Below are 10,796 nucleotides of genomic sequence, written 5' to 3'. Positions count from 1 at the left end.
AAGAGGACAAAAACTATTCCTCAAACACCTCAAAAGAGGAGGAGGACTGTACTGAGAGATGAATCTGATACTGAGGACCAGGTTCCTTCTTCAGAACCTGTTGTAGGTGAAGCTGAGAAAGAGACTTCTTAGAGGGATTCTGGAATTGGGGGAGCTAGGCTTCTCAAGAGGCTTAGAAGAATGACAGTTCCTGCAATTCCAAAGGAATCCAAATCAACAAAGAGATACAAGAAACAGAGAGCACACAGGCCAGTTTCAGATGATGAAGAGGAAGCAGCTAAGGAAGGGGATCAGGAATCTCTAATCTCACAAGACAAGGAATTTGCTCCAGTTACTTCTTCTCCATCAACTCCATCTCAGGAAGCTGTTCTTGAAAAGGCTAACACACCTTCTGTGTCTTCTGTTGATCCAGGCACAAGTGCTGATATTGATGTTCAAAACTTGGTTGTGCCTGCAGTAATTCTCTTAGAAGCTCCAACAACAAATATTCCTTCCACAACACCTGTTACTGATGCTGTTCAAACTCCAGAGTTATCAACAACACCTTCTCTGTATCAAGATGCTGATGATCAGAATTTAGGTGAGCATCAGGATATGGCTGTTGATCAGAACTTAGAATAAGATCAGCAATTAGAGGATGCTGAAGCCTCCATTGCTACTCACACTGTTGTTTATCAGAAGATACTGATTCTTTAAGTTCTGATGCTGCAAATACTGGAGATACTGGTGATGTTGCTCCAACTGTAGATGCTGATGAAGCAGTTCCTTCAGGACTTACTCCTCAACAGACTCTTCCTAAGTCTGAACTGGTTAAGAAGTTTGTTACCGGAGAAGCACCAGTACCTTGGAGTGAAACTCGTGCAGGTCAGGAGTGGACTAAGGAATGGAACTCAGTTTCATGTGTTCCAACTGACAAGCATCTTGCTGAGCACTTGACTAAAGATGATGAAAAGTTAAATTCTGATGATTTCAAAACTCATCTTAGAGTCACTGCATTGAGTACTAAACATTTACAAGGTCTTCATTCAACTACTCATGCAGAGCTACACAAGATTCAGGAGAACTTTATCAAACAGGAATAAGTTTGGAAAATTGATAAGAAAAAGTTCTTCCAACCTACCATTGACAGGATTGCTTATATTGAGAAGACTCAAGATCATCAACAAGCTCAGATTGATGAAATTCTGAAAAATCAAGCTTCTCAGCAATCACAACTTACTGAAATCCAATCCTCAGTGGAATTGCTTATCTCTCTTCTACTACCTGCTGATGCCAAAAAGGGGGAGAAAGTGATTAAGTCCAAATGCAAGACTGACAAGACACTGACAGGAATGGATAATGAAAAAGATGATCAAGGAAGCTCTGGAATGGGTAGAGGTCATAGTCAAGGTAGAGGATTCACATCAAGACAAGCTAGTCACAGGACAAGTTCTGATACTGGGAAAAGAATAAGTTCTGCTGCTGGTAAAAGGATAAGTTCTGATGAACTTCTAGATCTTGATGAGGAAATGTCAAGACAGTTATTTCTTCAGGAAAATCCAGGAATGGACTTGGAAAGTTTAAAGGAAGAAGAAGCCAGACTTAAATCAGAGAAAGTCACATCTAAATCTGAAGCTTTGGTAAAAAGCCACTTCCAAAACTCAAAGGCATTGTGATCAAAGAAAGGACACATACTGAAGCAACATTGGCTAGATCACAACCACAGATAGATCCAAGATCCAAGGGTAAAGAAAAGGTTGGTGAACCTATCAAGGTTTATGTACCTCCTGAGGATGAAGAAATTACTGATGAAAAGGATGATCTTGCTCTGACTTCAAGAAAAGTTCTTAAAACAACCTCTGACATGGCTCAAGTTGTTCAGAGTCAAGAGATTGTAAGTTCTGATATTCAAAAGAAGCAAGTAACCTCTGACATAGCTCAAGTTAACTTGATATCAGAAGATAGATCAAAGACACTCCTACCAGGATTCACTAAAGCAAAACAGACTCAATCTTTGAAGACTACTGCAAGTGGTTTTGAAGCTAGAGTAGTTACTGGAAAGGAAGCAAGAGATAAAACTGGATTGGGAAGTGCTGATCCAACTTCCTTGAGTGAACCAGGTATTGGAGCAACTCCTAAGAGATTGAATCAACTGGAATCTGTACAGATGGTTTACCATACCTACTTGAAAGAATACATCATGTTGTATTTCATGACAGATGGTAGGGTTTATCATATAAGACAAAATGCCATTCCATTGAAGTATTTTGAAGAATTGGAGCATGTACTTTTCTTACTTCAAGTGGATAATAGAATAACAGGGACTGCTGCAAACTACTTAAAAGAACAGATACAGAGACAGAAAAGGCTTTATTCTGTTAAGTATGACAGCACATATGTTCCAAAGTACAGAGATCACAATGGTGATATTGTTGATATGAAGCCTAATACTGCACAGATCAGAACATATCTTGGTATTAAGGGACTTGAATTCAATCTGGAGTCTGACAAAGCCTATGTCATAAGACTAGATCAGGAGTTGAGAAAAGCAAAGATCAATGATCTCAGAGCTGCAATCTTTCAAACTGGTGAAGATACTGCAGAGCTTAAAGATGCCAAAAGGAGAATGATTGATGAACTCAGATATGCTGAGAAATATTTGTTGAAGAACTATCTCAGAACAACTCCTGACATCAGAGAGATCAGATGATGAAGCCAAGTCGAAGATCTACAACTGCTTAAATTCTGATATTTGTACAGACTGAAGTTGTTATCAGAAGTTGAATATTGGTAAAGCTTTAAGGACTGTAAGTTGTAGTTATCTAGTCCAATTCTCATGCATTTGTACTTAATATTTTTGACATCATCAAATATCTCTTAAACTTGTATATTATGCTAATTTACAAGTTGGGGGAGATTGTTAGATATATTTGATAATGTCATGGCTAATATAATTTATGTTTAGATTTCAGATCTTACTTAACAGGATAAATCAGTACTTAACTGTTGATCAGTACTTATACTGGAAGTCAGGACTTAAGGATATCAGTACTTATGTTATCAGAAGATAATCATCAGAAGTTAGATATCAGAACTTAAGTGCTGAAGGATGATCAGAGAAGGACAGTAGCTGATTAAAGGAAAGAAGATCGAGATAAACATAAGAAGAGATATGCATGAAGAAGGAATTCCGTGAAGAATGGAATACTTGGAAGAAAAGATATCTGATTGATATATTTTAGGAAGCAGAATTATATTCCATATCAATTAGCAATTATCTTGTAACTGTGTAGTATATAAACACAGACATAGGGTTTACACTAAAAGTGTTAATATATTCGAGAAGATTATTCATTGTAACCCTAGCAGCTCTCGTGATATTTGTTCATCACTGAGAGGTAACAGTTCCATACTGTAACAGAGTTTATTGTTTCAATAAAGTTTGTTTTCTGTTACTTAATATATTAAAATTCGATTTGATTGTATTATACACTGTATTCACCCCCTCTACAGTGTGTGTGACCTAACACTCCTCTATGTTGTATTAATTACCTAACAATGAGCGAGGAAGATAGATACGTACGTTCATATATACACAGAGAACTAGGGTTTTCTTCATCTCTTTCATCGGATACACTTGTTTTAGTTGGGATTCATTATTTTCCATTAGTATAAAGTTCAAGGTATTTCTTATTCTCTTGTTTTCATTAGTATATATTTTGCATGGCTTTCAACATTATGTTTATTGCTTTTACATCTAGCATGAGTGAGTAGTTTAATTCTAGAACGCAAAGGGAAGCCATGTTTGCACCATGAATATGCTTTAATTTGATTAGTTGTTTAATGGGTAAAAAGTAATTCTAGTCGATATGCTTTAGTACTTAATCTGTGTAATTGGCCAATATCATAGATTATCTGTATGCAATAGAGGTAATAAATCAAGAGATTTTACTCACTAGAGGTACACATAAGATAACAGAATTGAAAGTGAGAGCGGGAGCATCACTGGATTCTTGAAGGTGTTAATGCTTGGGAAAGATTAACTTTTACTTTAATTACTTGACTCACAGAATTGCTATACTTTTATGATTTACTTGGTGTAAACATGGTGAACCTGCATCGTCCTAGACCTTTAGTTAATTGATTTAAAAACATATTTAATTTGCATTAGTAAGCTAGTTAAAAACCTTCAACATTCGTTCTTCTCTCGGAAATAATTAATAACAGTTAAATTGAAATTCTTAAAACTTAGTCTCCTTGTGAATACGACCTTCACTTGCCACTTTGTACTAGCAATAGACACAGTGCGCTTGCGGTTAGATATAATTTTATACATCAAGTTTTTAGCGCCGCTGCCGGGGAGACGACTAGTTTCTATAGATTTTAGTTTAATTATTTTAGATTGTTTCCATTGTCTCATTGGGAGTTTACTTCCAATTGAGGCTTATTTCACTATTTTTCTTATTTTTCTTGTATTAATTGTTGATGCCCAGGTCCAAAAAAGAAGCAGAAATAACTCCTCTTAGTCCGGATTATGGGATTACCTGTCAGCAATATATAGATCGATTAAAAAAAGAAAGGCAACAAAATTTTGGTGATTCAATACACTACTTGTCCAGTCTCAAATAAAAGTATATCATTGATCCTCGCTAAAATAAAAAACACAAAAAATTTAAATATCTTTAGTTGGATTTGCTCCGTCGGTATAAAATAAAATTAAAATATTATTGAAGTAGTTAAAAATTATACTATTAACCGAGCTAAAACAAAATTCAAAATGAAAAGTAATTCGTTGGTCGATATAATGCAATCGGGTAAAACAAAATAATATATACTACTCATTCCGACTAAAGTAAAATAATATTCAATCCGTGCTAAAACATGCATTCAGGATAAAAAAATATTTATACAATTTATACAAAATTAAATTAAATTAAAATAAAAAGTTAAATAGACCACCTTAAACAAAATAATATATATACATTTATACGGGTTAAAATAAAATAATAAGATATGAACAAATTTCATACCTTAAATTCAATTCAAAATAAATTTTAAAAAAATTACATAATAATAAAAATAATTCATGTATCGCACGCTTATAAACTAGTATCGCTGAATCTTATTTAATGAAAGAAAATGTAAATTTTAAGATTAATTATGAAGCAAATTGTAGCCAAAAAAAATAATAATGTATGGCGGGGGCCTGCAAAAACGGAAAAAGATATGAAGTATCTTATATAAGTGACTCACAGAACTCTGTTGACCATTACAAAAGCATCTTACTTACGCTCCAACTAGCTTTGTGGCAGTTATGGAGTTAGACATTTATTATTACAAGATGATTATAGGAAGCTTGTGTGCGGGAGTTGTGGTGTTGACAGCGTGGAGAATATTGGAATGGGTTTGGTTTAAACCCAAGAAACTGGAGAAGATTCTGAGATCTCAAGGTTTCAAAGGTAACTCTTACAGCCTTTTGTATGGAGACATCAAACAACTTGCTGCTGCTAAGAAACAAGCCAGATTCAAACCCATCAATCTTTCTGATGATTTTCTACCTCGTGCTGCTCCCACCATTTTTACTGCTATTAGTCAACACGGTAACTCATTTCTTCACTTTTATTTTTCTTTTGTGTCTCTGCACCACATATATCCAATCCAAACATTATATCGGTAAAATATTATCCCTAATTATTACGGGTTAAATATTAAATTGGCCGGTAAATAAACTTGCATATTTCAAATTCACCACCTAAAAATTTGCAGTCTCATTTAAAACACTTTAAACAGCATAAACACTTTAAAAATGATGGACGTACTTTTAAAGAAGGCATTAGGCGTCTTTGGGATGATACTCCAGTTATGAATTTGGTTAATTTGTCTGCAAGTCTTCGTAGAATAAATGTTTATGTCGATCATTTGTCTAATAATGAGGACTGAGTGGTGATGGACGAGATCTATGCCTTTTAAAGTGTTTTAAATGAGATGTCAAATTTGTCGGTGGTGAATTTGAGATATGCTAGTTTATTTAATGCCCAATTTGATATTTAACCCTAATTATTACTCCATAATCCTTTAATTGTACAATTCCTATGTTGTTTGGATAAATTAAGTTTGGTATCAGATTATAATTTTATGTTTGTTCTAAGTTTGTATCGTACAATTGCGGAGAGCGTTAAATATCATAAGATCATGTCGAGGTCTTCCACATTTTTAGATTTTTTAGTGGTATCATCCATAAGAGGGTTTCTGGGTCCTCCCACCCCCAATATATTTAAATATATTTATGTTATTGTTTGTTTGGCAGTTTACGTTGTTAGTTTTCTACCACATATCGTAAGGTGTGGATGAAACTTTAGGCATGATTAAATTCCTCAAGCTCAATTCAAAAATCATAAACGCTTCTTCATCTAAACATTGCATTCAAATTCCTTTACCTGTTTATTCCTACATATTTTAATATTTTATGTTGTTTCCAAATGCCTTTAACAACACCATATTATACTTTCTTGCAGGGAAGAAGTCATTTTTGTGGTTGGGACCAAAACCATTAGTCTATATCACAGACCCTGACCTTATAAAAGAGGTCTTGAATAAGATTAATAATTTCCAGAAGCCCAGGGGAGGCAACCCTTTGACAAAGTTAATCGCAAATGGACTTCTAAGTGCTGAGGGTGATAAATGGGCCCAACACCGGAAAATTATGAATCCTGCTTTCCGTTCTGAAAAGTTAAAGGTCATCCCATATTAATTTCTCCACAAAACTCAGATAGTGTATCATTGAATTAGCAAAGTTACATTTTATATGGAACACCTGGTTAGGAGTATTGTTCTAAATTTTAGAATTGTGCTAATTAAAAATCAAGTTCATATTGCTTTTGTTCACAATTTGGCAGATATACCTTTTTTTTATTACTACAAAATTGCTGTTATTTTATTAGTAGGTGGTTGCGCCTGATTAATTTCCTTAATAACCAAGTGCACATACTCAGCTAAAATAAGAGGCTTTTAGTTCAGTGCAACATGAAATAGAGCATTGCAGAGTCAGTAGCAAATGTAACATGGTTGCAGTATTACTAATTTCAGTAAGATTATGTAATTCATGCTAGGCGCCAAACCAAGTAGATAATTTGACAGTGGTTGCTTTACGGTATTAACAACTATTCTATTTCTTTCTTCTGATGTTTATAAACAGGATATGCTGCCAGCCATGTATCTGAGTTCTAGTGAAATCATGAGCAAATGGGCGGAGATGCTTTCTACAGAGGGGAAATGTGAGTTGGATGTATGGCCATATTTAGAAACCCTAACTAGTGATGTCATATCACGCACAGCTTTTGGAAGTAGCTATGCCGAAGGTAGAAAGATATTTCAACTACAGAAAGAACAATCAGAGCTAGTGATGCAAGCTGCACAAACATTATACCTCCCAGGAATGAGGTTTTTATATCGTTCTTTATTCTGTTTTTGTAAGAAGTCTAAAATATTTTGGTATTTACTTGCATTGATTTTTTAAAACTTGGTATCGTAGATATTTGCCAACCAAAAGAATTAGAAGGATGAAGGAGATAGACAATGAAACGAGATCTGCACTAAAGACTATCATTAACAAGCGTTTGAAGGCAATGCAAGCAGGGGAGTGTATTTATGATGACTTGTTAGGTATATTATTGGATTCAAACTCCTCAGAAATTAAAGAAAACAGAAATATGAGACATGGAATGAGTGTTGATGATGTTATCGAAGAGTGTAAGCTATTCTATTTTGCTGGACAAGAGACAACGTCAAATCTTCTTGTTTGGACTATGATTTTATTGAGTCAGCATTCATATTGGCAAGAGCGTGCTAGAGAAGAAGTTCTGCAGGCCTTTGGAAGCAATAAACCGGATCTCAATGGGTTAAATCACCTTAAAGTTGTAAGTTCTTTTATATGCCCTTGGTAAAAAGGTTATGATGGAAGTTCATAACTTAAAAGTACAAACTTGGGACTTGGTAAAGGGTCAAGCATAAAGTACTAACTCTGTTTTTTTCTTAACTATTTAAATTGCAAAACTTTGGGTGTTGAATATGTTATATTATACCGGCACAGATCTTTGAATTTTTATATTGTGCAGGTCAATATGATTTTGCTCGAAATTCTAAGATTATATCCACCTGGAGTTGTACTCACTAGAGCTATTTTTGAAGATATTAAATTAGGGGAAATTTCCCTTCCGGCTGGAGTGTTACTGCATCTACCTGTCATCCTACTGCACCATGACAAAGAGATTTGGGGTGATGATGCAAAGGAATTTAACCCTGGGAGATTCTCTGACGGCGTGTTCAAAGCAACAAAAGGAAAACCGGTATATTTTCCATTCAGCTCAGGACCCCGGATATGCATTGGACAAAATTTTGCAATGCTAGAAGCAAAAATGGCAATATCTATGATTTTACAACGCTTTTCTTTTGTGCTCTCGCCATCCTATACACATGCTCCTTACGCAGTATTAACCCTTCAACCCCAGTATGGTGCAAACTTGATTCTTAAAGCTCTGTAGAAAAACTTAAATATGTACGGATTATTGATGTTTGATTACATGGGTGCCCGGGGTACCAGCATTTTGTTGTGCACTGTCATGTTTTTTCCTGTGTTTGGGTTATTATTTTTTGTTTTCATCCCGTTGATTTTCAAATATACTACAATCGTTATCTACTATTGCCAAAAACTTCAAACTATGTGGCATAATATTTCTAAATTATGACAAAAAATATTCAATATAGTCGAAAAATTCTAAAAAAATATTATTTTAACAAAAAATTATGAAAAACCTCAAATGAAATTTCAAAAACATAATTTACGTATGGTTTCAGAAAAAAAACATAATTTGCGTAAGAAACTAGCCTGACATTTTTTTTTTGTAAACTTGGGTCTTCTAATAATATGATGACATATAGTAATTGTTTATTTTAAACTTATAGCATAAATCAAAATAGCTTTTAACTATATATTTTGATAATTATGATTTGTGTCAAGTCAAAGGATTTCTCGGGCGACTTGGAGTAGGTTTTTGTTTTTTGGGAATTTAAGTTTTATTATCTAATTTCTGGGGATATCTTTGAATACCCTTCCCTCAGATGAGATGGTAAACATATCTTGAAAATCCTATGATGGTTAAAAAGAGTAATTATAAAGACAGGGTGAATTGCTTTTTGCAATACGTAAAGTGTATGGGAGAGGATCTTATCAAAACAGAGGAATGGTCATACTTCTCCTCATGGTCCGGTCCTTGTAATCGGCATTTCTCCAATGAGAATAAATTTCCTTCATTCACGATTATATCACCAAATACAGAAGCTATAGCAGTAAAATTGTTGGTGGGTAAGATTCTTAGTATATGTTGGATCAGGACAAGACGGCCCAAAGGAATTATAGTTAGAATAATTACAATACATTATGTAAAGCCCAAGAAGGCCACATTGTAAGGTTTCTGAGCCCATTTGGGACTTAGTATAAATAAAAGACAACAATCTCATTTGAGGGGGTTGGCTAATTAAGCAAAGAAGATCATCTCCTAAAACTATAGTCTAATAATAATAATATTATTGGCACATCATTTGGCGCTAGAAGGAGCTTTGCTTTAACAAGATCCAACCAGAAGATGATTGTAGAGGAGCTTGATCCGGGAACCGCCGGACCGACTCAGGTAAAGGAGTTGACGGCAGAAGTTGCCGCCGACCCCTCGACCCACGGCGATCGCGAGCTTCCTAAACAACCGGCATTGAAGCCGAAATTCAAACATCTAAAGGAAAAAAAGTTCTCTCGAGCGACGTTCGGCTGCATTTGGAAAAGAAAGAAAGGCTAAAAGCCCAAAACCAAGAAAATCCAGAAGATTCGCTTGATTCAGATGAAGAACTCGAGTTTCTAGAGCGCGAAGCTCAGAGATTGCAGGCTAAACTTGAGCGAAAACGCGAGATTCACCGTCTCCGTCGAGAGCTCCAACAAAACTACAATTCAAAATGATGGACAAGACGATGAATTTTATGACGAGGATGATGCGGAGTATGAATATGAACCGTCGGCGGAGTCGACATATTCGCAACCTCGCGAACGTCGACAGAGGACAGTGTCATCTGCCGATGTCTCACATCAGACAGAATCCACAGAATCTATATCTCACGAGGAGTTCGCTAAAATGCAGGAGGAAATCGCCCAGATGCGTACCTTGATGAGAAATCAGGCAGGGTTTGAAACCGTTTCCGAGAGCCCCCTATCATTAGTGCTTGAGAAGGCGCGCATCGACAGGACGCTGAAAACGCCTGCTCTCGATCATTTCGACGGATCCTCGGACCCGTTAGCATTTCTAAATACATTTGATGGTCGCATGGCTTTCTTCGGCCACTCGGAGATCGCTAGATGTCAGTTCTTCTCCACTTGCCTTCAAGGCACGGCTCTCCGATGGTACAGTAACTTGCCACCTCGGTCAATCGACTCGTGGACAACTCTGAAAAGCAAGTTTCAAGCCCGATTTTTCCAGCAACTACAAAGGAATCAAAGTTACTGCATCCTGATGACAATGCATCAACGCTTCCGGCGAAAGTCTCAGGAGTTTTCTAACCCGGTTTAGAGAAGAGATAGCAGAAATTCCAGACTTAATAGAACAGATGGCAGTCAATTTCCTGACAGCGGGCATCGATAAGTCCAGGCATGGCCTCCTTTTAGAAGAGATCTTTGAAAAAAGGCCGAAAACCCTACAGGCCGCGTTCCAGGTTATAGAACACCGCATGATGCTTCAAGAAGCGGTAAGCTGTATACAATCTCCACGGAGGTCGTCAAA

The 10,796-nt window shown here is 36.0% G+C and overlaps 1 protein-coding gene across 1 annotated transcript; it reads left to right on the top strand.

The window, feature by feature from the left end:
• Positions 1-5,184: 5,184 nt before the first annotated feature.
• LOC141689778 (cytochrome P450 CYP72A219-like) lies at positions 5,185-8,592 on the top strand. The gene is made up of 5 exons (XM_074494168.1): positions 5,185-5,579; positions 6,495-6,715; positions 7,175-7,419; positions 7,511-7,895; positions 8,094-8,592. The coding sequence occupies exons 1-5, from the start codon at positions 5,294-5,296 to the stop codon at positions 8,517-8,519; spliced, it is 1,563 nt and encodes a 520-aa protein (XP_074350269.1). The 5' UTR covers positions 5,185-5,293; the 3' UTR covers positions 8,520-8,592.
• The last annotated feature ends 2,204 nt before the right edge of the window (positions 8,593-10,796 follow it).

This window comes from Apium graveolens, chromosome 10 (assembly GCF_009905375.1).
Source record: "Apium graveolens cultivar Ventura chromosome 10, ASM990537v1, whole genome shotgun sequence".
Lineage (NCBI taxonomy): Eukaryota > Viridiplantae > Streptophyta > Magnoliopsida > Apiales > Apiaceae > Apium > Apium graveolens.
The sequence above is the reverse complement of the archived record's forward strand: the minus strand, read 5'-3'. Positions and strand labels throughout refer to the sequence as shown.